The sequence below is a fragment of the Melospiza georgiana genome, chromosome 21 (assembly GCF_028018845.1).
Source record: "Melospiza georgiana isolate bMelGeo1 chromosome 21, bMelGeo1.pri, whole genome shotgun sequence".
Classification (NCBI taxonomy): Eukaryota; Metazoa; Chordata; class Aves; order Passeriformes; family Passerellidae; genus Melospiza; species Melospiza georgiana.
Window position 1 is genome coordinate 11,378,314 of NC_080450.1, and position 26,501 is coordinate 11,404,814.

Genomic DNA, 26,501 nt, shown 5'->3' on the forward strand with positions numbered 1-26,501 from the left:
CGGGGCAGGGGCTGCCGGGCCGGTGCCGCCCCGGTGCCGCAGGTGCGGCGGCTCCGCCCTGCCCGGACCGGGCCCGGCGGGGAGCGGCGGCGCTGGCGGCGGGTGAGGCCACGCGGAGCGGGCCATGAGCGAGCGCTGGGACGTGGGCCGGGCGCTGGCGCTGGCCGCGCTGTTCCGGGGGCTGCAGGGCGCGGGCCGGGGCTGCGCCGAGCCCTTCCTGCCGCTCTACCTGCGGCTGCTCGGGCTGCCCGCGCCGCTGGTGGGGGCCGCGGCCGGGACCCGGCTGCTGGCGGCGCTGGCCGTGCCGCTGTGCTGCCCGCGGGGCCGCGCCGGGCGGCTCCTGCTGCTGCTGGGCACGGCGCTGGGCTCGGCCGGGGCCAGCCTGGCGCTCACCCTCATCCCGCCCGCGGGGGACGCGGCGCACACGGGCTGCAGCCCGCAGCTCGGCCCGCCCGGCTCCCTGCCCGCCCCGCTGCCCTCCGTGCTCCCCTCCGCTCTGCCCAGCCCGGTGCCCAGCCCGGTGCCCACCGCAGTGCCCAGCCCCGTGCCCACCGCAGTGCCCAGCCCGGTGCCTAGCCCGGTGCCCACCGCAGTGCCCAGCCCCGTGCCCAGCCCCGGCAGGAGCAGTGACAGAGCGCCGAACCCGAGCGCTGTGCCGCACACCGGAGCTGTGCCAGGGCGAGCCGGGACGAGGGCTGCTGACGTGGTGGCAGCGAGCAGGGACCCCGCTCTGGGCAGTCCAGCCTCCCGGGGGCTGTTGGGCACAGCAGGTGCGCTTCAGGAACGCGGCAGAGGGACTGGGGACGGTGATCCAAAGGGAACAGGCTCCTCGGATGGTCGCTCTGGCCGGACGGTGAAAGGCATCGATCAGCAGACACCGGAACCAGGAGGGCCGGCGTCCTACAGCCCTCCCTCTCCGGGGCTCCCGGAGGAAACGCCGGGTTCTGCTGCTACCGATCCTGCTGATAATGCTGAGGAAAGCCTAAATGCCACTGAGGGTAATGAGCCAGCTTTGTTTAAAACAGCTCCTCCCGCCGTTGGAGATACCCACGTGCCTGAAAACCTTTCAGACTCTGGAGATGCCAGCTTGGAGGCAGTGCAGAGCATCTCCCAAGACAGACAGTACCGGGTTTTTCTCATGGTCCTGGGCGCCGTGGTGCTTTGGGAGCTGCTGGCCACGTCCCTGGAATGGGCCGTGGATGAGAGTGTGTACGAGTACCTGGACTTTGTGGACGCCACGGACAGGCACGGGGGGCTGTGGCCGTGGGGCTGTGTGGGCGCAGCCGCCGGGGCGTGTGGCGTGTCCGTGCTGGTGGATCGGCTGCCCTGCTCCCTCGGCGGCTCCATCCCCCGCCTGGCCGTGCACTTCTACGCCTACGCCGTGCTCGCCGTGCTCTCCCTGACGGTCAGCGTCTCCTTTCCCAGCTCCATTCCCAGGCGGAGCCCCCGCGCTCCCGGGCTGCCCAAGGCGCTGTCCCTGCTGCGCGGGCACGGCCGGGCGCTGCTCTTTGCGGGCACCCTGTTCCTCGTGGGCGCCGCCAGCTCTGCCAGCCACAGCTTCCTGCCGTGGCAGCTGCAGGACCAGGGCGGCAGCGAGCTGCTCGTGGGGCTCTGGGTGGCGCTGGGGCCGCTGGCGGAGCTGGCGCTTCACCCGCTGGGGCCGCGGCTGCTGCGGGCACTGCCGGGCGGCGGGGCAGAGGCGCTGGGCCTGGGCGCGCTGGCAGCGCAGCTCCTGAGCTATTCCCTGCTCCGGGTGCCTTGGGCAGCGCTGCCCCTGCAGACCCTGTCCGGCCTCGGCAGCGGGGCCCTGCGGTGGCACACGCGGGGGACGGTGCGGGACGTGGCCACGCCGGGCACCGAGCGTGCCCTGCTCGCCCTGCTGCGGGCGCTGGGCACGGCTGGGGCCGGCCTGGGCAGCCTCGGGGCAGGGTTTGTGGTGCAGCTCCTCGGGCTGCCCGTGCTGCTCCGGGCCAGCTGCCTGGGGCTCGGGATCTGGACCCTCTTCTCCCTAATTGTCCGATCCAGACTGCCCCGGCAGAGGAAAATTAATTATTCCCGGCTGCTGGCTGCGGATTCCAGTGAAATGAGTGACTCCGAGGAGGAGAGCGAGAAGGACTGGCTGGTAAAGGCGATGAAGGATGAGAGCTTTAACAGGAATTGGATACAGCAGCATGGGATCAACTAGTCTGTACCTAAATCTGTGGGGTGGAGTGGGAACCTGGCAATGATAATGTCCACAAATCACCATCAATTCTAAACTGCTGAATATATACTGCTATATCTGACAGGAGAGATTTTTACTGTTAAAAACTCTTATAAATCTTATTTTCTTACTTTATAGCATTCTACATTGTTTGTAATTTTTCCTTTTTAACTTGATGATTTTGCTTCCAAAATCCCAAACGGGTATTTCAGGTGTACATTGGCTAAATGAATGTAGCTGAGTTTTCAGTCACAAACCAAGCTTGGATTGTGGCTGCCAGAGCTGCTGCTGAGGCTGAGTGACAGTTGTGACCTGGGCTGTGACACCACCAAATGGAAACTACCGGCTGACAGCGCCAGAACCCTTCGGGGGTGGCGGTGAACTCTCTCCACTTTATAAGGGATGTGAATAAAAACCCGGTTCATTTGTAAGAGGAGGTTTATCCACAGACTGCCAGCCGTGTCGTGCTTTGTTATTTTGGTGGTATTCCTGCTGGGAATCTGCTGGGAGAGCCCTCCAGTGTGCTCAGAGCCCGCGGCTGGCCCGGCCCTCCTGGGCACTTCCCGGTGCTGATTTAAGGTGTGCCCGGCTGGCCCGGCCCTCCTGGGCACGTCCCGGTGCTGATTTAAGGTGTGCCCGGCTGGACTGGCCCTCCTGGGCACGTCCCGGTGCTGATTTAAGGAGTGCCCGGCTGGCCCGGCCCTCCTGGGCACTTCCCGGTGCTGAGTTAAGGTGTGCCCGGCTGGACTGGCCCTCCTGGGCACGTCCCGGTGCTGATTTAAGGTGTGCCCGGCTGGACTGGCCCTCCTGGGCACTTCCCGGTGCTGATTTAAGGTGTGCCCGGCTGGCCCGGCCCTCCTGGGCACTTCCCGGTGCTGATTTAAGGTGTGCCCGGCGTTCCAGGTGGCAGGAAGGGGCCTGGGCTCCCGGGCTGGGATTTCCGGGGCTGGGATGGGACACCTGCCCTCGCTCAGCTGCATCCTGAGCAGGGCTCCTGCGGCTGCTGAAACAGCCAGGCAGGGACAGCACAACCGCAGAAAGAGAAGGGGAAATTCTGTGCTTTATTAACCCTCACTAACAAAGCGACACCTGGGCACGGGTGCGCACAGAGAGCGGCGCTCGCTCCGTGCCAGAGGATCTCCTACACACTGAGCTATCCCAGGCTGTTCCCAGCTGGAAGTCACTGGTTCCCAGCCCTCCTCTTTACCTGTTCCTGGGTTAAGCCCCCTCACCTGCCTTCACCTCCAAGGCACAGATTCCAGCCCCTCTCCAGGAGGTAAGTTCTGCTTCTCAATGGAAAATCGGCGGTCTGGTGTCATCAGAAGATCTTAAATGGGGTTTAAATGAACCCCTTAAATGAGCCTTGGAGTCCCTTAAGGCACAGCAAAGGTTGCTGTCAGTTATCAGGTATTCCTCGGTCAGGAAATCGCATCATTCCTGTGCACAGGGATGGATTTCAGTAACATCTGCATGAGTGGCTCACAGACCCCGAGACAGGCAGCTGCAGAAAGCAGAATATTTATGGAGATGCACATTTATTGTGGCATATGCAAATATGGCCTGGCAGTGTGTCACCGTGCCGCGCTGTGGGCTCGGCAGGAAGCGCTGGAGACAAGGAAAGGGCTCCGGGCGATAATTCCTCCCTCTGTAGGCATCGATCCCGCATTATGTGTGCATCAGATGTTTTCAGGGTAATTAGCTCCCGCTCTCCTGGCAGCGATCCTGTGCGCCAGCAAAATGCTGCGCTGGAGTGGCTCCATAGATAGAGATGTCCCCGTGCCGAGAATAGCTGGAACTTTTTATTAAGATGTTATCATCTCCCGGGAATTCAAACACGAGCGGAGCAATTTTGATGTCAAGAATTTCTCCCGGTCCTATTGTCGTGTAATACCCGAGGAACAAAGCGTGTTAATGGGGGATCTGCCTGCAGTCAGGCTCATCCCTGCACGCAGCGCATCCCGAGCCTTTGTGAGCGGCACAGAAAGAGCTGGAACGCTTTGAAATGCAGCTGCTGCTTCAGCTGCCCTCGTTAGAAGCGATTACCTGGGTGAGCCGTGCCCTTGTCATCATTCTCAGCACAGCAGCGGCTGCTGGATTCCAGATTCACGGGGAGAAGCCTTGCAGTGACAGGAGCCTGTTCATCTGTGCAGAGGGGTGACTCCCCTGAATCTGCACCGAATGTGTTTAATGGATTGATAATCTTTAAAAAATCCCTCATTGTGCAAGATTATCGCACTGACTTTGGGCATTCCCTTAAATCCTGCCCGTCCACAGCACGAGCACACCTTCCTTCACAGCGCGAGGAGGAGCAGGGAAGGTCCCATTGAAACTCCTCAGCCTCAGAGTTCCAGGAGCTGGGCTGAGGAGGAAGCCCAGCTGCTCCTGTGCCTGATTTGCACTCCCCCCTGCCCCGAGGATTCCATCCAATCCAGCAGCTCCAGTGGTGAATTGTATCCCGGCTCTGGGTGGCTCTGGGCTGCCTGATTCACTCCCGATAAATTGAGTGTATAAAATGCATTCAACTCCGGTTCAGCCCCCAGCAGCTCTGGCTGCTCGCAGTGAAAGTCATCCTGGAGAGCGCTTGCCTGAAGAACTGATTAAAATATTTACAGGTTCATTTTCTCTGCGCTTCCGAGCGACCAAAACAAGGTGAGTCACTGCAGCCCCGCTGGCTCCAGGGCTGGGGGCGCTGATCCCTTCATCGGCTGAGAGGCAGCAGCTTCACGGCTGTTCTTCCCTGCACAGCCAACACCAAACCAGCCCCTGCAGAGCCAAACCCCCGAACCCCCAAAGCAGCCCCTGCACCCCCGAACCCCCAAAGCAGTCCCTGCACACCCGAACCCCCAAAGCAGCCCCTGCAGGCCCAAACCAGCCCGGGCAGCCGTGTCTCTCCCCGCGGCTGGGAGCCGGCAGTTCCTTACAGCCCCAGGGCATCCCTGGAATGCTGGAGCTCCCCGTTTGACAAGGGTCACCCTTCCAGCTCCCAGCCCACCCCCACGGCCCCCTGGCTTTGTGCTGCTCCTGGGAGAGTGCTTCTGCATTTCCAGAGGTGCTGCTGCTGCATTTCCATCCCAGAGGAACAGCTCCCATATCCTTTTCACCTGTTTTTAGACAGAGACTCTTAATTTTTGCCTTGTTGTGTTTATATTCCACAGTTATCCTCAAAGAATGAAGCACCATCTCTGGCATGTGTTCTGGATCAAGAGCCAGGAGCTCCTCTTTGGCTGTTGGAGGTGGGAATTCCAGGATTTTGCTCAGGGTTGTGTTGCACTGGCTGGAGCTGAGGCTGTTGTGACCAGAGCCCACGGGCTGGTTCTGGGTGGGATTGGATCCCCCAGACCCCCCCAGTGTCACCGTGTCCCTGCTCTCCAGCCAGGGGCACTTCCCAAAGTGTCCCAGAGCCACCTCACCGAGCTGGGGTGTCCCTGAGCCCTTGGAGCTGTGCGTGGGGACATCAGTGTCACCCTCAGGCACGTCCTGGCCGAGAGCTGTCCCAGCAGAGGACTCTGTGTGTCCCCTCGCTGTGTTTTGGGAGGGGGTGCTGAGGTGTGTCCCCTCAGTGTGATTTGGGAGGGATGCTGAGGTGTGTCCCCTCAGTGTGTTTTGGGGAAAGGGGTGCTGAGGTGTGTCCCCTCAGTGTGATTTGGGAGGGATGCTGAGGTGTGTCCCGTCGCTGTGTTTTGGGAGGGATGCTGAGGTGTGTCCCCTCAGTGTGTTTTGGGAGGGATGTTGAGGTGTGTCCCCTCAGTGTGTTTTGGGAGGGATGCTGAGGTGTGTCCCCTTGCTGTGTTTTGGGGAGGGGTGCTGAGGTGTGTCCCCTTGCTGTGTTTTGGGAGGGATGTTGAGCTGTGTCCCCTCAGTGTGTTTTGGGGGGGATGCTGAGGTGTGTCCCCTCGGTGTGTTTTGGGAGGGGGTGCTGAGGTGTGTCCCCTCGCTGTGTTTTGGGGAGGGATGCTGAGGTGTGTCCCCTCGCTGTGTTTTGGGAGGGGGTGCTGAGGTGTGTCCCCTCAGTGTGTTTTAGGAGGGGTGTTGAGGTGTGTCCCCTCGCTGTGTTTTGGGAGGGGGTGCTGAGGTGTGTCCCTGCAGAGCCGTGACTCCTCAGCCAGGTGCTCTGGGGGCACAAACCCTGTCAGAGCAGGGTTTGCCCCCACACCCAGCCCGTCCTGGCCGTTTGCTGTGCCCAGCCTAGGGCAGTGCCCCCGGGCATTGCTGTCCTGGCCGAGACAGGAGGGAGCCCCAGGTCCTGCTGCACTCCAGCCCTTGGGGCTTGGCTCAAACTCTTGCTCTTGGGTTTTCCCATGGGCAAAAGTTGCTTCTAGCAGGAACCACGGCTGCCCTGGCTCAGTGGGTTTTAGGGGGTTGTTGGGCGCTGAGCCTCACCCCCGGCACCCCGTGTCCCACCCCCGTGCCCCACGGAGCCTGGGCGCCCTCACTGCCCGGGCCCCGCTCGGTCGGTGCCGATGCTGCGCTTTTGGGGCTGAAAGGGGCCGGGTGAAGCTGCGGGGGTAGGGGGCTGCAGGCGGGGGGCTCGGAGCGGAGGGAGCGGCGGGAGCGGCGGGAGCCCCCGCCCCGGCGGAGCGGAGAGAGCAGAGCGGGGGGAGCGGCGGGAGCGGAGCGGAGGGAGCGGCGGGAGCCCCCGCCCCGGCGGAGCGGAGCCGTGGGTCGGTGCAGTGGGATCGGTGAGAGCCCCCGCCCCGGCGGAGCGGAGCGGAGCGGCGGGAGCAGCGGGAGCGGCGGGAGCGGAGCGGAGGGAGCAGAGCAGGGGGAGCGGCGGGAGCGGAGCGGAGGGAGCAGAGCAGGGGGAGCGGCGGGAGCAGCGCGGAGGGAGCGGTGCAAGCAGCGGGAGCCCCCGGCCCGGTGGAGCACGGGCGCTGGCTGCGGATGGAGGGCAGCCGCGCTTCTCCCCGCTACGGCTCCATGGAATCCACCCGCTGGCCGCCCGCCGGCGCGGGGCCAGGTGAGCGCCGCGGCGCCGGTACCGGCACCGGCACCGCCCAAGCCCAACTTCCCCCGGGCCGGGCCCGGGACAATCCGGGCAGCCGAGCCCCGGGAGCTGGCGGGGAACCGGCGGCTTCATCCAGCGAACGGAGCCCGCCCGGGTCCCCGAGCGGCCATCGGGAGCGGGGATGGATGGATGGATGGATGGATGGATGGATGGATGGATGGATGGATGGATGGATGGATGGATGGATGGAGTGCCTGGGGGACAGTAAGGACGGGAGGAAGGGGGGCTGCAGGGAAGGAAGGGTGGGTGCAGGGGGTGTCTGCAGGGACACACCGGGGCAGCACGGTCACATCTCGCTGCGTGCGCGGCCCTGGGCACGGGAGGGCTCGCCCTGTCCTTCACCGCCTTTGCCCCTCTCAGACCGGTCCCTGCAGCAGGACCGAGGTGAGGAGAGCGGGGACGCCAAGCGGGGGAATCGCCTGGAGCAGAGCCCTCGACCTTGGGCTGCAGGAAGGGTCGCAGCGCTGGGCTGGGCCGAGGGAGGCGCCTGCGATCCCTCTGCTCCACCGCCCCTCCGAGCCCTCCCCTTCCCTGCCCCTGTCTGCTCCCCCTCAGCCCCCTGCGCCCGGCGGGCTCGGACAGACAGCTGGAGGGGCAGGGCAGGAGGGATCACCAGCTCCAGCATCCTGCTGGCACTGCCTGGGGGCTCTGAGGTGCCCGTGAAGCTGTTCAGCTCCTGGGAGAGCTGTGGAATATTTGGGTCCTTTGCCTTTGTGCCTTTCCTGGCAGTGTGTGTCCTCCCCTGCACCTCCCGTGGGGCTCTGAGGGCTTCAGCAGCCCGTGCTCTGCTCCAGCAGCTGGGTGACATAGGGGTGGGCCAGGGACTGCACTCAGGCTGCTGGGGATGGGCAGGACACTCCCCACGGGTGCCTGTGAGCAGGGCTATGGTGGCCGTGATTCTGCTGATTCAGAGCAGTTCTGTGAGCTCCCAGCTCCTGGGGACCTTGGAGTGGGTGAGAACCTTGGGACGGGCAAGAGCAGCAATCCCTGTCTGCTACTCGGGTGCTGCTCTGCTGCCTGCTCCCCACCAGGACAGCTCAGACTGAGCCTGTGCAGCACCGAGCCCTTGGAGCCTCTCGTCCTGCTGGAGTCAGGCTGAGTGTCCTGTCCCCGCTGCTGGCAGGAGCAGAGGGAACACAAGGCTGAGCTGAGGCTTCTCGGGATGGTGCCCCCATGAAGGGCTCTGACCCTCCACAGGGGCTGACAATTTCCCAACTCTGATCCTGAAGAGAATTGCCCAAAGCTCGCCCCGCGCTGTTGGCTGCTGTGACTCATCCCAGCTGGCTGCTGCCCGCCCGAATGCTGTCCCCGAACCATCTGCGATGGAAGTCTCTGGCTGTTACTCTCCTCGTTAGCTGAGGCCCCTCCCTGGGCTGCCTGGGATGATCAGAGCATCTCCAAATTTCTGTCCTTGCTTTGCCAGCCTGAAGTGGTGCCAGGCAGGATCCCTTTGGCTCTGGCACTGGGGTTTCTGTGTTTAGGGTTTGTGTAAGGTTTTCTGTGTGGCTGTGCTGCTCTGGGAGAGCTGTGGGAGCACAGGGACCCCTGGGCAATGTGGCCACACCTGGGGCCATCCTGTCTGTCCCCAGAGGGAGATCTGGATTGTGGGCTTGCTCCCAGCTTTAGTGACCACCCTGCCATGGGTGTCCCCTTCTCCATCCCAGGGTTTGTGGGTTAATTTTCCAGCAGTTCTCTCCTGGCACTGCCCTCCCTCTGCTTCTGCCCCGAATTCAGCAGCTCCAGGCACACAAAGGTCCTGTCAGAGCTTCTTGTCCAGCACCGCCTGCTTGGGGAGCAGTTCCTTGGAATTCCTGAGGGCTGCAGGGTGCCAGGACTGACCACAGCTCCTGAAGGCTCAGCCAAGGGCTGGCCCCCTCCAGCTGAGCCCTGCAGCCTTGGCTGGGCTGTGCTGTGACCTTCCCACCGTCCCCATGTCACAGCACACTCTGACCTGTTCAGTGTCCAGCGTAAAGGTGACTTGGGAGCAGCGTGGGAGGGCAGGGCGGTGCCAGCCACGCCCGGTGGTGCCAGAACAAACCCAGAGCCCAGTCAGGAGCTTTCCTGCCCTTGTGGGCTCTGCCCAGGGGCTGGAATTACACCCCAGCCTCCGGCTGCAGGTGGGGGAAAGCAGCTCAGCCCTGCCTCCTTCTCCCATCCCAGCATTGTCACCTCCTCCCGTCCCATCCCTGTCACCTCCTTCAGTCCCATCCCTGTCACCTCCTCCCGTCCCATCCCTGTCACCTCCTTCAGTCCCATCCCTGTCACCTCCTCCCGTCCCATCCCTGTCACCTCCTCCTGTCCCATCCCTGTCACCTCCTCCTGTCCCATCCCTGTCACCTCCTTCAGTCCCATCCCTGCCACCTCCTCCCGTCCCATCCCTGTCACCTCCTCCTGTCCCAGCGCTGCCTCCTCCCCTTGCCCGCCCTGCCGAGGATTCCCCTCTCGCAGCTGGCATGGCTGTGCCGATGCCATTCTGGGATTCTGGAGCTGCTCCAGCCCTGGCGCTGCCCCCGGGAAATTCCTGCTGGGAACCTCAGCGCAGTGATGGTTCCAGCAGGGATCAGAACCTCCCGGGTCATTCCCAGGCCAGGAGGGCCCGTCCCTGTCCCCAGCCCCGCCCTGTGCCCCAGGCAAGCTGAGCTGTCCCCAGAGTGTCCCCGGGCAGGTTGGGGGGTCCCTGGGGTGCCCCTGGCGTGTCCCTGGGCACAGAGGCTGCAGGAACCCCGGGTTTGTGTATCTCTGTGTTTATTGACACAGAGGGGACACAGCAGCACAGCTTTTGGTGCCAGCTGTGCCACCTGCCCCTCCAGCTGTGCTGGTCCCTGCACATCTGGCAGCGTCTGCAGCGGGCCCCTGGGGCCGTCCCCAGCTGCTCAGCTGGGTGCAGCTGCAGCAAAACATCCCAGGCCAGAGGAGCTGCGGGGGAGCAGAGCCCCAGAGTGCTCGGGATGAAGGACCTCAGCATCCCGGTCCCCTAGCAACCGCACTCTGGTCCCTTAGCAACCGCACGGTGATGCTGTAGCAGGCACAGGCCGGTCCCTTGGCAACCGTCAGGAGGGGGGGAAAGGGAGAGCAGAGCTGGGCAGGAGCTGCTGGGGGCTCATCCAGCCTCACCCTGAGCCCCAACAGGAGCTGCTCATCCAGCCCCACCCTGCCCTGAGCCCCAACAGGAGCTGCTGGGGGCTCATCCAGCCTCACCCTGAGCCCCAACAGGGACCAAGGGAAGAGTCACGCCCTGGCATCAGCCTCAGCCTGCCCTTCCTGCCCTGGCATCAGCCTCAGCCTTCCCTTCCTGCCTAGGGGCAGGGACACAACCTCTAAGAACCCTCATGGGTTTCCAAGTCAGAAACAGCAGAAAAGTCTTCCCCAAACCACACACATGGATCCAAACCATCGGATTTCCACAATAAACCTTCCCTGCTGGAAGTTTTGGAAATGTGTCCCACTCTGGGAATGATTTCCTGAGCAGTGTTTCGTGATGGGGAGAGGACAGAGAGTGCAGAGAGTTTGCTCCTGTGCCTTGGAGTTTGATTCTTCCTGCCCTGTAACCCTCAGGGTTGGGATGCCCAGACCACACAGCCTGGCATCTCCCAGCATCCCTGCCTGGGCAATCCTGCTCCTGGAGCAGCTGCACCTTCTGTGCTTTCCCCTCTTCCTGGAGCAGCTGGATTTCTGTGCTTTCCCCTCTTCCTGGAACAGCTGGATTTCTGTGCTTTCCCCTCTTCCTGAGAACAGCTGGATTTCTGTGCTTTCCCCTCTTCCTGCACAGGGAAAGTCCCAGGGCTGCAGGAAGGCAAAGCCTCAGAGGGGAGCTGTGTTCTGTAAGGGTCAGAGGAAGCAGACCCAGCCCTGCAGGAGTTTTTGGAATGTTGTTTGGAATGTTGTCCCCCAGCCTGGCTCTGCCCCTGTCCCCGGCACCCCCGGGAATGTGGGGCTGGCTGGGATGTGACAAAGGTGCTGCTGCTGGCACTGGTGACAGGCTCAGAGTCGTGTCTGAGGCAGCCCAGGCTGGGAGCTGGCCTGCAGCAAATCCTCAGCTATTCCCAAATCCTCAGCTGTTCCCAAATCCTCAGCTATTCCCAAATCCTCAACTATTCCCAAATCCTCAGCTGTTCCCAAATCCTCAGCTGTTCCCAAACCCGGCTGGGAGTCCCTGTGGGATCCCCACAGCATGCAGAGGAACCCATGGGCCAGGCAGGAGCAGCGGGTGGGATTTGTGTGTGAGTCACCGCAGGGGAGGCAGAGCTGCTGCTCAGAGCCACGGCCAGAGGTGGATGCGCTTTCACCCTGTGCATCCTCTCAAACACAAATCACAGCCCCTTTATCCCACGTTTTGCTGTGAAGCTCCTGCCTCACCCTGAGCCGGTGACCCCGCCCTTCCCTGCCTCAGTTTCCCCAGGTGGGGGCTGGATGTGAGCTCAGCCCTGCAGAGGGTGGGGGAGCTGAACGGGGGCTCGCCCCAGTGGCTGGGAGGGATGGGGGTGTCCAGCCAGCCTGTGATGAGGAGGAGCAGCAGCAGGAATTCACCCCGTGGCTCCCAGCTCTGAGCTTTGTGTGCCCGGGTTTGCTCCTGGCCAGCAGGAGGGTGCAGGGCAGGCTCAGCTCTCCGTGCTGGATGTGCTGCAGGTTTCTGTGCCTCTGCAAAAGGAAAGGGACGTTCCTGCCCTCCCATCCAGCAGGCTGCAGCTCCCTTGGGCTGCTGCTGCTCGGGGAGAGGGGGACCCCAGGGAATGTGAGGCTCCGTCCCAGCACGGAGCCTGGCACGGGCCGGGAGCAGGGAACTGCTGCTGCTGCTGCTCCCGAGGCTGCCCCGGGCCCCGCTGCTCTCCCGCTGCCTCAGGCTGCTCCTGTTCCTGCTCCTTGTCCAGAGGACGAGATCGTGTCCATGGCCGACTCCACCACCACCGTGGATGACATCGAGGGGGAGCTCTTCAGGATCGAGCGGATCCGGGAGATCCTGGTGCGCCGGGAGTCGGAGCTGCGCTACATGTGAGTGTTTGTCCTTCTGTGCTGTGTGTCTGTCCTGTGTGCTGTGTGTCTGTCCCTCTGTGCTGTGTGTCTGTCCCTGTGTGTGCTGTGTGTCTGTCCCTGTGTGTGCTGTGTGTCTGTCCCTTTGTGCTACCTGTGTCTGTCCCTGTGTGTGCTGTGTGTCTGTCCTGTGTGTGCTGTATGTCTGTCCATGTGTGTGCTGTGTGTCTGTCCCTGTGTGTGCTGTGTGTCTGTCCCTGTGTGTGCTGTGTGTCTGTCCATGTGTGTGCTGTGTGTCTGTCCTGTGTGTGCTGTGTGTCTGTCCCTGTGTGTGCTGTGTGTCTGTCCTGTGTGTGCTGTGTGTCTGTCCCTGTGTGTGCTGTGTGTCTGTCCCTTTGTGCTACCTGTGTCTGTCCCTGTGTGTGCTGTGTGTCTGTCCCTCTGTGCTGTGTGTCTGTCCCTCTGTGCTGTGTGTCTGTCCCTCTGTGTGCTGTGTGTCTGTCCCTCTGTGTGCTGTGTGTCTGTCCCTCAGCGCTCCATGTGAGAGTCAGGTCAATCTGGGCAGTGGAAGCTTTGAGCTGCTTTCAGGCTCAGATTTGGAGCCTCTTTGGGGCACAGCTGCCCCCGAACTCGAGTTTGAAAAGGAGCTGTGGAAACATCAGAAGTGCAGCTCCCAAAGCCTTTCCATGGCAACAGCCCCTGATGCTCTCAGGCGCTGTCAGAGCTCCAGCTCTGGTGTTTCCTTACCCTTGGTTTGGTTTCTCCCTTGGAAAGCAAAGGGAAATCTGCTACAGAAACCTCCTGGTGGGCTCGGCTGCCACAGGGATCCCGTGGGGCTGGGACAGGCCAGGAGTGCCTGCCTGGGACCTGGGGGAGCTGTGGGAGCTGTGGGAGCTGTGGGAGGTGGGGGAGCTCTGGGAGCTCTGGGGGAGCTGTGGGAGCTGTGGGAGCTGTGGGAGCTCTGGGGGAGCTGTGGGAGCTCTGGGGGAGCTGGGGCAGCTGGGGGAGCGCTGTGGGAGCTGTGGGAGCTCTGGGGGAGCTGTGGGGGAGCTGTGGGAGCTCTGGGGGAGCTCTGGGAGCTCTGGGGGAGCTGTGGGAGCTCTGTGGGAGCTCTGGGAGCTCTGGGAGCTCGGGGAGCTCTGTGACCTGGGGGAGCTGTGGGAGCTGTGGGAGCTCTGTGGGAGCTGTGGGGGAGCTGTGGGAGCTGTGGGAGCTCTGTGGGAGATCTGGGGTAGCTCTGGGGGAGCTGTGGGAGCTCTGGGGTGGCTCTGTGACCTGGGTGAGCTCAGGCTCAGCTCTGCAGGGCCCAGGGTGAGCCAGGGAAGGCTGAGGAGTTCCTGGGGCGCTGCTGCTGGAGAGGGGGAGCCCGGAGCTGGGCTCTGCAGCGCAGCCTCAGACGGGTGGGACGCAAGGGCTCCAAGGCGCTTTCTGGTCCCCAGCGGGACAGAAGGTGATGCTCAGGGTGGGTGGATGGACTGCAGGGCTCAGGGAGATGCAGAACCAGCAGGGTGAGCAGCTGAACAGGGCAGGGACCCCCATAATAAGCAGAGTCTGCTCGTGTGGGCAATGTCAGGTGAGCCATGCCAGCGCTCCTGGGTGTCCCTGCTCTGGGAACAACGGGGCACAAACACTGCTCCTTCACAGGGCAGAAGGACATGGCTGGGATTCTGTGGGAGCTGCAGCTCCACCCTGCTCCCCGAGGCTCTCTGAGGCTCCCTGGGACGCCTGGCTCTGGCTGGGGCTGCCACAGGTGTCACCAGTAGGGGTGGAATCAATCCCAGCCCCAGAGGAGCCTCCTGGCTGCTTGTCCCTGCAACCCCTCCCGATTTTAATTGAAACCAGAATTTATTATCTTTTATTCTCCGTATCAGTGTCTCCAGAATTAATTTCCATTTAAATGCAACAACCATCCAGCTCTCATCTGAGTGTAATTTTCATTTCAATCAGTGTGTCCCCAGCAATCTCTGCTGTCCCTGTGGCCCCCTGGTGCTCTGCACACCCTCTCTGTTACATTTCATGTTTCTACCTTTATTTAATTCTGCAGGAAGGTGGGATAAAAAAGATCTTTTTTTTTTTTTTTTTTTTTTTTTTTTTTTTTTTTTTTGTGGCAGCAGCTTCCAATTCTTTTTGAATTTGCTCTTTGGGGATTATTTTCTGGGACCAGGAGAAACACAGCAGCCCTTGCCTGGTGGATGGGCCAGGTTTTGATAAGGCTTTGTTATCATTAGCATATTTAACTTTCTGTCTGCCAACAACCAGAGCCCCAACAAAAATCTGGGGTGAAGCGGGCTGCATTTCCCATGGGAGGGCAGGGAAATCTGGGATCCCACCACAGGCACTGCCTGGGTGCTGCTCGGGGGGTTTGAGCCTCTCCTGTCCCAGCTTTCCCCCTCTGAGGTCCCGTTTGTGTCCCTGCAGGATGGACGACATCCAGCTGTGCCAGGAGATCAGCCGGCTGAAAACAGAGCTCCAGAAACTGCTGGACCTGCCAGGTGAGGCTCTGGGGGTGCTCCTCGAGGGCGCTGGGATCCCTGGGGTACTGGAATCACTGGGGTGATGGGATCCCTGACAGTGCTGGGGTCCCTGACAGTGCTGGGATTCCCGAGGGTGCTGAAATCCCCAGTGTGTTGGGATCCCCAGGGTGCTGGGATCCATGGGCTGATGGGATCCCCAGGGTGCTGGGATCCCTGGGGTTATGGGATCCCTGACAAGGCTGGGATCCCTGAGGATGCTGCTCTCCCCAGGGTTTTGCACTCCTAGTCCCAGGGCAGGTGTTACAGGGGTGCTGGGCTCAGGCAGGGCCCAGCTGTGCCCAGCTGTGTCCCCAGCACCTCCTCTGTGCCGTGCCCAGCACACCCCAGAGGCCGGGGGGGCCCTGCCAGGTGCCACAGTGCCACGGTGCTGGCTGGGCCTGGCAGCCACAGAGTGGACACAGGCAGAGCCCAGGTGCTGCTCAAGATTGGGGTGCTGCTCCCCCCAGTAAACCTGGCTCGATGTGTGGATGGGGGCTCAGTGGGGAGGGGAGCATCCTGCCAGGAAAACAGGAGCTCCTTGCTCCACATCTCATGGGGGCTTTAATCCCAACTCCTTCCAGTCCATAAACCAAGCCTTTCCCTAAACCAAGCCTTTCCCTAAACCGAGCCTTTCCCTAAACCACGGCTCAGAGCAGAGATAAATTGGGTTTTTTTTTGCAGCTGGAGAAATGAGCCTGGCTTTCCTTCATCTGCTTTGGCCTTTCATTTCTTGCCTTTTCAGTGCTCCCAGGCTCAGCTGAGAGCAGAAATTCTGCTTTTTTTTGTCTTTATGAGTTGACTCAGAGCAGTGTGTGCTGGTAAAAGCCTGCACACGCCTGTTCTGGTGAGACAGCCCCAGCAGCTGAGCTTTGGATAAAGGCAGGAACACGTCAGTGCTGCTCAGAGCCCGGCCAGGGCCACTGCGCCTTTGGTGACTCAGATGTCACCGTGATGGGCTCTGCCAGCAGCGGGAAGGGGCAGCGTCTGTCCGGGGGGACAGACAGAACCCTGACAGGTTCTGCCTCAGACTGCAGTTTGTTAATTAACGGCCAATAGCCGGTGTTAATGAACCCCGAATACCGATGTTAGTGAACTCCAAATACCGGTGTTAATAAACCCTAATAGCTGGCGTTAATGAACGCCAAATACCGGTGTTAATGAACCCCAAATTGCCGGTGTAATGAACTCCAAATACCGGTGTTAGTGAACCCTGAATACCGGTGTTAATGAACGCCAAATACTGGTGTTAATGACCCCAAAGAGCCGGTATTATTGAACCCCGAATAGCCGGTGGTAATGAACCCCAATACTGATGTTAGTGAACCCCAATACTGATGTTAGTGAACCCCAAATACCGGTGTTAGTGACCCCAAATGCCGGTGTTAGTGACCCCAAATACCGGCGTTAGTGAACCCCAAATAGCGGTGTCAATGAACCCCAAACAGCGGTGCCTGGGTCTGATGCCGTGGGGGTGGCCCTGTCCCAGCCGGCAGTGCGGGATGCTCAGAGACAGCGCCCAGGTGACTCTGCACGGATTCAGGCGGTGGGAGAGCCCAGGAGAGCCCAGGAGAGCCCCAGGAGAGCCCCAGGAGAGCTCCAGGAGAGCCCAGGAGAGCCCCAGGAGAGCCCAGGAGAGCCCAGGGAGAGCCCCAGGAGAGCCCGGGAGAGCCCAGGAGAGCCCAGGAGAGCCCCAGGAGAGCCCAGGAGAGCCCCAGGAGAGCCCCAGGAGAGCCCCAGGAGGGCCCAGGAGAGCCCAGGGAGAGCCCCAGGAGGGCCCAGGAGAGCCCAGGAGAGCCCCAGGAGAGCTGTCACATCCAGCCAGGGCAGCTGGGACGAGATTCCTCTCGTTGAGCAGCCCAAGCCTGGATCCAGCTGCTCCCTTGGGTTGGCTTTGCCCCCATGCTTGGAGCTGAGCAGAGCAGGACTGGCCTTGGAGGGTGGGATGGCCGCTGTGGGGTGTGAAATGTGCTCCCCATGGGATGTGAAATGTGCTCCCTGTGCTGCAGAGAACCAGAAATCCAACGAGGAGAAGCAGAGGGAAGAGGAGCTGGTGCAGCAGATCCACAAGCTGGTGGAGACGCGGGATTTCCTGGTGGATGATGTGGAGTTTGAAAGGCTCAGGTAGCTGTTGTCACCTGCTGCTCATGCTGGGGCCTCTGCAATCCATCCCCTGAGCTGGGTCCTGCCTTCCCAGGGCTCCTGGGGCCCTGCTGCTCCTTTCCCAGCAGTAACCGAGTGCTTTGCCGCAGGGAAAGGGAAGAGGACAAGGAAATGGCCGAGTTCCTGCAGAGCAAGCTCTCCAAAAGCTGCCTCCAGAGAGCGAGTGAGTGCTGATGTGTTCACTGCCTGCACTGACCCTCCCTGGGGTCTGTCCCCTTCCCAGGCACTCTGCCCCCAAGGTTTCCCTGCCTGGGGCTGCCTCACCTGGGGGAGGGTGGGCAAGGGCCGGGGGGGTGCTGCTGATTGAGGCCCCAGCGTGGGAGCGCCTGGAACTGGAGCAGATGTTGGGGACTGGTTTCCCTCCTGGCGTTTCCCACATGGCCCCCGAGAACGGGGTTGGGGGGGTTTCTTGGAGCTGCCAGCCTTCATCTCCCCTGGAACACCGGCCCCACCTCGGGTGGGTGCAGATGGGCACCACTCTTCTGATGACAGCCACCCCTTCCCTGTGCTCTGCCACCTCCCCAGGGTGGTGGGAGGCACTCCCAGCCCTGGGGACACCCAGAGCCCCAGTGGACACCCAGAGCCCCAGGGCAGGGCCATGGAGGTGCAGGAGCTCCTGCCTCGGGGTCAGCAGCAGCCTCAGAGCAGCAGCTCCTGCTGTGCCCTGTCCCTGTCCCCAGGCACAGCAGTGGCCCCAGGCTGTGCCCTGTCTCTGTCCCCAGGCACAGCAGTGGCCCCAGGCTGTGCCCTGTCCCTGTCCCCAAGCACAGCAGTGTGCTCTGCTGTCCCTGTCCCTGTCCCCAGGCACAGCAGTGGCCCCAGGCTGTGCCCTGTCTCTGTCCCCAGGCACAGCAGTGGCCCTGGGCTGTCCTGTCCCCAGGCAGAGCAGCAGCCCCTGCTGTCCCTGTCCCTGTCCCCAGGCACAGCTGGGTTCCTGTTCCTGCAGCTCCTGTCCCAGAGAAGAAGATGACATCGAGGGGACAGCAAACCTCGGCTCCCTATGTGACCAAGACAGGGCTGGCCCTGCTCAGGGGGTGCTGTGGCTTCACCTGCTCCATCATGTAGGGCACTGCCAGCGCCTGGCACAGGACACGGCCGTGGTAGGGGCACGTCCTGGGGACACGGGACGGGCAGGAGGGGCTTCCTTGGAGCTGATCCTGCCCTGGGGCTGATCCCAGCCTGGGGCTGATCCTGTCCTGGAGCTGATCCTGCCCTGGAGCTGATCCTGCCCTGGAGCTGATCCTGCCCTGGGGCTGATCCTGTCCTTGGGCTGATCCTGCCCAGGGGCTGATCCTGTCCTTGGGCTGATCCTGTCTTGGGGCTGATCCTGTCCTGGAGCTGATCCTGTCCTGGGGCTGATCCTGTCCTGGAGCTGATCCTGTCCTGGAGCTGATCCTGTCCTTGGGCTGATCCTGCCCTGGGGCTGATCCTGTCCTGGAGCTGATCCTGTCCTGGAGCTGATCCTGTCCTTGGGCTGATCCTGCCCAGGGGCTGATCCTGTCCTGGGGCTGATCCCAGCCTGGGGCTGATCCTGTCCTGGAGCTGATCCTGTCCTGGGGCTGATCCTGCCCAGGGGCTGATCCTGTCCTGGGGCTGATCCTGTCCTGGGGCTGATCCCAGCCTGGGGCTGATCCTGTCCTGGGGCTGATCCCAGCCTGGGGCTGATCCTGCCCTGGAGCTGATCCCAGCCTGGGGCTGATCCTGCCCTGGGGCTGATCCTGTCCTGGAGCTGATCCTGTCCTGGGGCTGATCCCAGCCTGGGGCTGATCCTGTCCTGGGGCTGATCCTGTCCTGGGGCTGATCCCAGCCTGGGGCCGATCCTGTCCTGGGGCTGATCCTGTCCTGGAGCTGATCCCAGCCTTGAGCCAATCCCATCCTGGGCTGCTCCAGAGACTCTCCAGGGCTGCTGTACTTGGCCCACAGGGATTTGCTTTGTTCCACACACACCAAAGGCTCCTGTCTGTCCTGCCCTCCCAGGCCTCATTGGGACAGTGTGTGACCCAGCCAGAGAGTTTGGTTGGGCTGAGGGGAGCCAGAGGCCAGGAGAGCCCTGGGTTCCAAACCTGCCCCTCTGGAGGCAGCCTGGGCTGGAGGCAGTGCTGGAGGATGGGCAGGTCTGTCTGTGTGTCCCCGAGGATGGGCAGGTCTGTCTGTGTGTCCCCGAGGATGGGCAGGCTGTGTCTGTGTGTCCCCCTGAGGATGGGCAGGCTGTGTCTGTGTGTCCCCCTGAGGATGGGCAGGCTGTGTCTGTGTGTCCCCCCGTGGCCCTGAGGATGCTCCCTGGGCACACAGAAGTGCTGGGAGGGCTGGGAGAGGAGCCCAGCCCATGGAGAGACACAGCTTCCCGTGCATCCACCTCAACCCCAACCAATAAATGTCTGCTGGAAGCTCTGTGGGTGTTTTCCCTCCTGGCACCACCTCAGGAGATGGCTCAGCTGTGGCACAGCAGGGTGGGCAAGGGGTGTGTGCCCAGCAGGGTGGGCAAGGGGTGTGTGCCCAGCAGGGTGGGCAGAGACGAGCAGAACCTAACCCTGAACAGCTGGGCTGCACTTGGGAGCTCCTGGAATGCCCAGAGCAGCTCCTGCTGCTGCAGCAAGAGCCCAACCCTCCCACTGCTGGCTCTGACCCACACTTCACTTTTGGTCCCTCAGTGTCCTCACCAGCCCCTGGGGACAGCCCTATCCCCATCAATCCATCCATCCATCCATCCATCCATCCATCCATCCATCCATCCATCCATCCATCCATCACAGGACGGGACAGCCGTGTCCCCATCCATCCCTCACAGGGCAGAGCTGCTCCTGTCCCATGAGCTCCTGCCCACCACCGAGAGGGTGGCACCCCCGTGGGTGACAGGGTGGCCGTGGCTGGGGACAGCTGAGTCACCTCTCGGGGGGTGTGGATGGCCTCTGGAAATGTCACAGCTGACATGAGGTGGACAGACACAGAGGCCCTGCATGCTTTGTGCTCCAGGATGAGCCAGGAGCTGATTTTCCAGAGCAGGAGCAGCTCCTGGTGGCCCTGCCAGTGTCTGTGAGGCCTCTGGGACCCTGAGAGCCACGCAGGGCTCACTGCCTCCTGCTTTTCTCTCTTCTGCTGCTGAGTATCTGGGCTCACAGAAAAGCAGGGAAGATCAGCAGGAAATGAAGAGATGCTTTAAATATTTGCTATTTCTTTAGTCTGCAATTTCTGCAGGTTCTCTCGTCCTCTCCTGTCCCTGCCCGCCCTGCTGCTGCCTCGCTGGCAGGGCAGGCTCTCACAGAGCTCGGCCACGCTCCTTCATGTCCTCCGTGAAGTCCTGGAGGTCGTGGATGAACTGCCGGATCTGGGTGGGACAGGGACAGGGACAGGGCAGGGTCAGGCAGCAGTGGGGGCAGGAGGCAGAAGGGAGCCTGTCCCTCCTGCAGGGCGGGTGTCCCCGAGCTAAGTGCAGGACAGGAAGGCACCAGAGTGTGCCTCTGTGGGGGAATGGAACCAAATCCTGGCCATGGCTGGACCTGCATCCCTGCACCCCTGCACCCCTGAACCCTGTATCCCCACATCCCCATATCCCCACATCCCTGCATTCCTGCATCCCCTGTATTCCCACATCCCCATATCCCTGCATTCCTGCATCCCTCTCCCTGCATCCCTGCACCCCTGCACCCCTGCACCCTGTATCCCCACATCCCCATATCCCCACATCCCTGCATTCCAGCATCCCCTGTCCCTGCAGCCCCAAACCACTCTATCCCCTCTCCCTGCATCCCTGCACTCCTGCACCCCTGAACCCTGTATCCCCACATCTCCATATCCCCACATCCCCATATCCGGACATCCCTGCATTCCTGCATCCCTTGTACCTGCATCCCTGCATCCCCGCACCCCTGCACCCCTGCACCCCTGATCCCTGTATCCCCACATCCCCATGTCCCCATATCCCTGCATTCCTGCATCCCCTCTACCTGCACCCCCATATCCCCGCATCCCCACATCCCTGCACCCACGAACCCCTGGGTCCCCAAACCCTTGCACCCCAGCATCCCCATATCCCTGTATCCCCACATCCCTGCATTCCTGCATCCCCTCTACCTGCATCCCCACATCCCTGCACCCCCATATCCCTGCACCCCAGGATCTCTGCACCCCTGTCCATGCCTGGTCCCCACTCCCCTGCTCAGAGGGACAGGTTTGCCTGCTGTCCCCAGCATTCCTGCCAGGGTCCCCAGGGGAGGAGGGGACTGTGCTGGGCCTGGGGGCTCCCCTTGCCCTGGGGGAGCCATTCCTGCTGTGTGTCCTGGCCAGGATGGAGCTGTGCTGTGCTGTGCTGGGCTGTGCTGGGTCTGTCCCTGGGTCTGTGCTGGGCTGTGCTGGGCTGTGCTGGGGCTGTGCTGGGCTGTGCTGGGCTGTGCTGGGCTGTCCCTGGGGCTGTGCTGGGCTGTGCTGGGCTGTGCTGGGCTGTCCCTGGGGCTGTGCTGGGCTGTGCTGGGGCTGTGCTGGGGCTGTGCTGGGCTGTGCTGGGGCTGTGCTGGGCTGTGCTGGGCTGTGCTGGGCTGTGCTGGGGCTGTGCTGGGCTGTGCTGGGGCTGTGCTGGGCTGTGCTGGGCTGTGCTGGGGCTGTGCTGGGCTGTGCTGGGCTGTGCTGGGCTGTGCTGGGGCTGTGCTGGGCTGTGCTGGGGCTGTGCTGGGCTGTGCTGGGGCTGTGCTGGGCTGTGCTGGGGCTGTGCTGGGCTGTGCTGGGGCTGTGCTGGGCTGTGCTGGGCTGTGCTGTGCTGGGGCTGTGCTGTGCTGGGGCTGTGCTGGGCTGTGCTGTGTGTGCTGGGCTGTGCTGTGTGTGCTGTGTGTGCTGGGCTGTGCTGGGCTGTCCCTGGGTCTGTGCTGGGCTGTCCCTGGGTCTGTGCTGGGCTGTCCCTGGGGCTGTGCTGGGCTGTCCCTGGGGCTGTGCTGGGGCTGTCCGTGGGGCTGTCCCTGGGTCTGTCCCACGTTACCATGTCCAGCTGCCGGTGGCTGTCCCCAGCTGCCACCCTGCCCTGCGGCTGCAGCCGGGTGCTGGCGGTGTGGAACAGGCCGTGGATGGCCATGGTGAGGGACCTCAGCTCCACGGCCTTCCTGGCTTGCCTGTCCTGCACCTCGGCCCAGCGCTCCTCCTGGGGACACGAGACACGTCCCAGCAGGGTGGCCTCAGCCCCAGGACCCCGCTGGGGACCCCAAATTCAGCCTCATCCAGGCTGGGAAGGACCTGGTGTGCTGGGGCTGGTCCAGCCTGGTGTGCTGGGAGCAGAGCAGAGCAGAGCCAGGAGCCAGCCTGGCTGTGCTGCCCACCCTGCTGTGCCCACCCTGGCACACCCTCCCTGCCAGCCCTTCAGCGCTGCCACTGCCACCTCCCTTGGTGACAAACCTGCCCCCACCCAGGCTGTCATGCTCCTCCTGCAGCCCTGGGATGGGATGGGATGGGATGGGATCCATGGGATGGGATGGGATGGGGTGGAATGGGATGGGATGGGATGGGATGGGATGGGATGGGATGGGATGGGATGGGATGGAATGGGATGGGATGGGATAGGGATGGGGATGGGATAGGGATGGGGATGGGATGGGATCCATGGGATGGGATCCATGGGATGGGACAGGGCACCTCCTCCCACCCCAAACTGCTGCTGGCCCTGCCACGAGCCCCTGGCTGCAGGAGGAGCCAACCCTGCCCCTCCAGCCCCCCCTGGGCACCCCTCAGCTCCTTACCCACTGCTGGATGTCACTCTGAGCCTGGTCAAAGGATTCCTTGAGCTGCACCAGGTCGTTCCTGCACTGGAGCATCTCAGCCTCCTTCTCTGCCCTGAGCTGCTGCTCCAGGCCCTTGCCCTGCTCCATCAGCTGCCGGTGCCACCACTGGGACTGCAGCAGGTCCTTGCGGGTCCTCAGCAGGGCCTTGTAGTAGCTGATGATGTCATCAATGTCACGGAACTGCAGCACAGGTCCTGGGGTCAGGGACACTCTGTCCTGTCCTGCCCGGGGTCAGGGACACCCTGTCCTGCCCTGCTTAGGATCGGTGACATCCTGTGCAGCCATCCCTGGGGTCAGGGACACCCTGTCTGGCATCAGGAACACCCTGCCCTACCTTCACCTGTCCTGCTTCTCCTCTCCTGACCCTGTGGCCCACCTTGGTTTCCAGGGAGCCCCTCCCAGCCCACCTGGAGTCTCTGGGTTTGGTCAGGGGTTGATTTCCCTGGCCTTGCCTCCTCCCTCTGGCTCAAACCCTGAGCCACATCCAAGCTCACCTGTGAATTATCCACCACATCCTCCAGGTACCTCTTGAACTGAGAGTACTTCAGCAATTTTTTGGAGAGTTTCTGGTGCTTTTTTCTCAGATCATCCAGTTCCCTCCTCGCCCTCAGGAGCTCACTCTCCTTTTTCGAATTCTCCACTTTCTCTTGTTTGGCTTTCTTCAGAGCCTGGGTTCTCAGCCTTTCATTCTCCTGGGGAGCAGCACCCGCAGCCACAGGGGGAGGGAGGCACGGGATGGAGGAGCTGGGTCACTCAGGAGAGCCTCGGGGAGGAAAGCCCAGCACTGGGGACCACTCCCGGCACTGTCCCTGGGCCACCTCCCAGCACTGGGGACCACTCCCGGCACTGTCCCTGGGCCACCTCCCAGCACTGTCCCTGTGCCACCCCCTGTCACTGTCCCTGTGCCACCCCCCAGCACTGGGGACCACTCCCGGCACTGTCCCTGGGCCACCTCCCAGCACTGTCCCTGTGCCACCCCCTGTCACTGTCCCTGTGCCACCCCCCAGCACTGGGGACCACTCCCGGCACTGTCCCTGTGCCACCTCCCAGCACTGGGGACCACTCCCCTCGCTGTCCCTGTGCCACCTCCCGGCACTGTCCCTGTGCCACCCGTGTCACTGTCCCTGTGCCACCCCCCGGCACTGTCCCTGTCCCACTCTCCTCCCTGTCCCTGGGCCACCCCCTGGCACTGTCCCTTTGGCTGGGGCAGTGCCTGGGCCGGGCTGTGCACTTCAGACAATCCCTCTCCCACCAGGGCACAAATCCCTGCTCCCCACAGCTCAGGGGAGCCTTGGCCTTGGCGGGGAGTGCTGAGCCAAGGCTCCTCCCAGGGCAGAGGAGTCAGTGAGCAGGGGCAGTGTGCCAGCTGTGCCAGGTGTGCCAGGTGTGCTACATATTCTACGTGTTCCAGGTGTGCCAGGTGTATCAGGTGTGCTACATGTTCCAGGTGTATGAGGTGTGCCAGGTGTGCCAGGTGTGCCAGGTGTACCTTCACAGTGGCCCCAGATGTCACCACGTGGGCTTTCAGCTGGGCCCTCCTGGCGTGCAGGTCCCTCCACTGCTCGGCGAGGGTCCTCATCCTCTCCGCAAAGGCCTGGCAGCACCAGAGCTGGGGTGACACGGCCGCCACAGCCAGAACCAGCCCCACCTGTCCTGCCACCCTGCAAAGCCCCCCGGGCACATCCCGGCCTCCTCACCTCCTCTGTCTCCTCCACAACCTTCTCCATCTGCCGCACCTCCTTCATCTTCTTCAGCACGCAGATGAAGGAGTTGGTGGAGTCCTCCTCGGCTGCCCGCAGCTCCCTGCCACGCATGTGCCCAGCTCACACGGCATCCTGGCACGCTGCTCCGGAGCTGGGCTGTGTCCTGGGGGCAGGCAGGACCCCAGCCCCACCTCGGGACCCCCAGCCCCACCTGAGAACCTCCAGCCCCACCTCGGGACCCCCAGCCCTCCCTGCAGGGACCCCCAGAATAGCCGGGGCAAGGGAGGGGGTAACAGGGCAGGGACAGGAGCAGGTGAGGGATGGGAGCAGGGAAGGGATGGAGCTTGGCAAGGCAGGGAAGGGATGGTGCTTGGCAAGGCAGGGAAGGGATGGTGCTTGGCACGGCAGGGAAGGGATGGGAGCTTGGCACGGCAGGGAGGGAGCCGTGGAGACACGGGGGGAGGCTGGAGGAGCCCTGACCTGAGCAGGGACAGGAGCCTGTCCTTGTACTGCCCCCGGTAATAGCTCAGGTCCTCGTGGGCCATGGCTGCGGCCACTGCACGTCCTGGTCCTGCTGCTGGTCCTGCTCCTGGCCCGGCCTCGGGGCAGCCCGGGGGCTGCTGTGCACTGCTCGGGCCCTGGGGCTGCTCCAGTGCTCCAGGACGAGCCCTGTGGCTACTCAGTCCCAGAGAGAGCCACTGGGGCTCCTGCAACCATTGTGAGAGCTCCAGCGCTACTCCGGGCACTGTGACAGCTCCACAGACACCTGCACCCTTTGTGACAGCTCCGGGGGCTCCTCTGCCCATTGTGACAGCTCCTGTGAATCAGGGGGACTGACCGCTGGTATCAGGGGGACTGACCCCTGTATCCAGGACCTGGAATTTTTTCATTCCCTTCTCTTCTTCACTCATCTTTTCTGCTTCTTCCTCTGCCCAGATTTGTCCCTTGTGCCCTGTGCTGCCCTGGGGGTCCCTCGGGGTCCTGGCAGCCCCTGCCCCTGTCCCAGAGCCCCAGCCCCTTTCCCAAAGCCCAGCTGGAGCCCAGGGAGGGCCGAGCACTGCCCTGCCCAGGGGGGACAGGGGGGCACTGGGGCGTCACTGGGGGGACACTGGGGACACGGGGGCTCCGGGTCCCGCTGGCACCGAAGGGCTCCGAGCTCCCGGGGCTCCCGCAGCAATCCCGGGCAGCTGGGGACATCTCCTGGCCGTGCGATGGAGCAGCGCTGCTGGAAAATCACCCAAGCAGAGCCCGCAGCTCCTCTGCCCGGCCGCGGCAGCGCGGGCACTGCGCTCCGGCTTGTCTGAAAGAAAAATAGGAAAAAAAGCCCCTTTTTGGCTAAAAGTGACTGAACCGCACTTGTTTTAAATCACAACATCTCCCTTAACCACCCCGAGCACCAAAGCAGAGCCTGCCTGCTGCTCCTGGGCACATTTAATTTCATATTTCATTTAATTTCATTTCAAGTCTGACTTTCCTCTTGACCCCCTCAAAACACAGCCCACACTCAGATTTCCAGGTGAATATCCCTTCTGTCAAACACCAGGCTCTTCTTTCCACCCCTCTCCCTGTTTCTGTGCAAGATTCCCTACAAATGTGAGTGGCACCCAGAGAGTCCCCACTGCTGGCTGCTCTCCCCACCCTGCCTTGGGAATGCAGTGACACCCTGGGGATTCTGCCCCACTGCAGCCCCTGCTCCAACAGCCTGCACAGACCCTCCCAAGGAGAAACAGGGGCAGAAGCCACTGAAATTGTCATTAAATCCCCACTGAAATTGTCATTAAATCCCCACTAAAGGAAATGGAGCTGGCCCCGCTCCAGGGGGACACACAAACAGCCCAACCCTGCCCTGGGCATTCCATGGGCTCCTTAATTGGGCTGGAGGGGCAGGAATGCTGTCCCCAGGCAGGGAGAGTCCTGCAGCAGTTGTCACTTGGGATCAGCCCCGGGAGCATTAAAGCCCAGCCCTGCAGCCCAGAAACAGCTTCAGAGCAGCTTTCACAGGATGTGGAGCTCCCTGAGTGCTGAGCACAGTAAAGTAGCTTAATTCCAGGGCAAAGCTCCAGCCCCAGGCCTGGCCAGCAAACATGTGATCAGTGGTGCAGGAAGGTTAATGAAAGGAAGGGCTGCTGGCAAGAGCAGGGCCTGGGCACCGTGGGCTGTCACATCAGGCCTGGATTAGATGTGGAAAAG

The 26,501-nt window shown here is 62.4% G+C and overlaps 3 protein-coding genes across 4 annotated transcripts; 2 read left to right on the top strand and 1 right to left on the bottom strand.

Moving 5' to 3' along the window:
- The first annotated feature begins 124 nt into the window (after positions 1-124).
- Positions 125-2,185, top strand: MFSD6L (major facilitator superfamily domain containing 6 like). Its single transcript, XM_058039099.1, has one exon. It carries the CDS (start codon positions 125-127, stop codon positions 2,183-2,185), a length of 2,061 nt encoding a protein of 686 aa, XP_057895082.1.
- Positions 2,186-6,857: 4,672 nt separating this feature from the next.
- Positions 6,858-18,079, top strand: LOC131092260 (bMERB domain-containing protein 1-like). Of its 2 annotated transcripts, none has more exons than XM_058038893.1 (6): positions 6,858-6,882; positions 12,077-12,197; positions 14,595-14,668; positions 16,696-16,810; positions 16,939-17,012; positions 17,796-18,077. In XM_058038893.1, exons 2-6 carry the CDS (start codon positions 12,094-12,096, stop codon positions 17,912-17,914), a joined length of 486 nt encoding a protein of 161 aa, XP_057894876.1. In that variant the 5' UTR covers positions 6,858-6,882; positions 12,077-12,093; the 3' UTR covers positions 17,915-18,077. The 2 variants fall into 2 exon arrangements, with proteins under 2 accessions (XP_057894876.1, XP_057894875.1); XM_058038892.1 differs by lacking the exon at positions 6,858-6,882 and adding an exon at positions 7,012-7,160 and having other exon boundaries at positions 17,796-18,079.
- A 2,026-nt stretch (positions 18,080-20,105) lies between these two features.
- Positions 20,106-24,856, bottom strand: CCDC42 (coiled-coil domain containing 42). The gene is made up of 7 exons (XM_058039100.1): positions 24,792-24,856; positions 24,306-24,411; positions 24,098-24,217; positions 23,103-23,300; positions 22,567-22,788; positions 21,816-21,974; positions 20,106-20,174 (listed from the first exon to the last, which is right to left on the bottom strand). Exons 1-7 carry the CDS (start codon positions 24,854-24,856, stop codon positions 20,106-20,108), a joined length of 939 nt encoding a protein of 312 aa, XP_057895083.1.
- Positions 24,857-26,501: the final 1,645 nt, after the last annotated feature.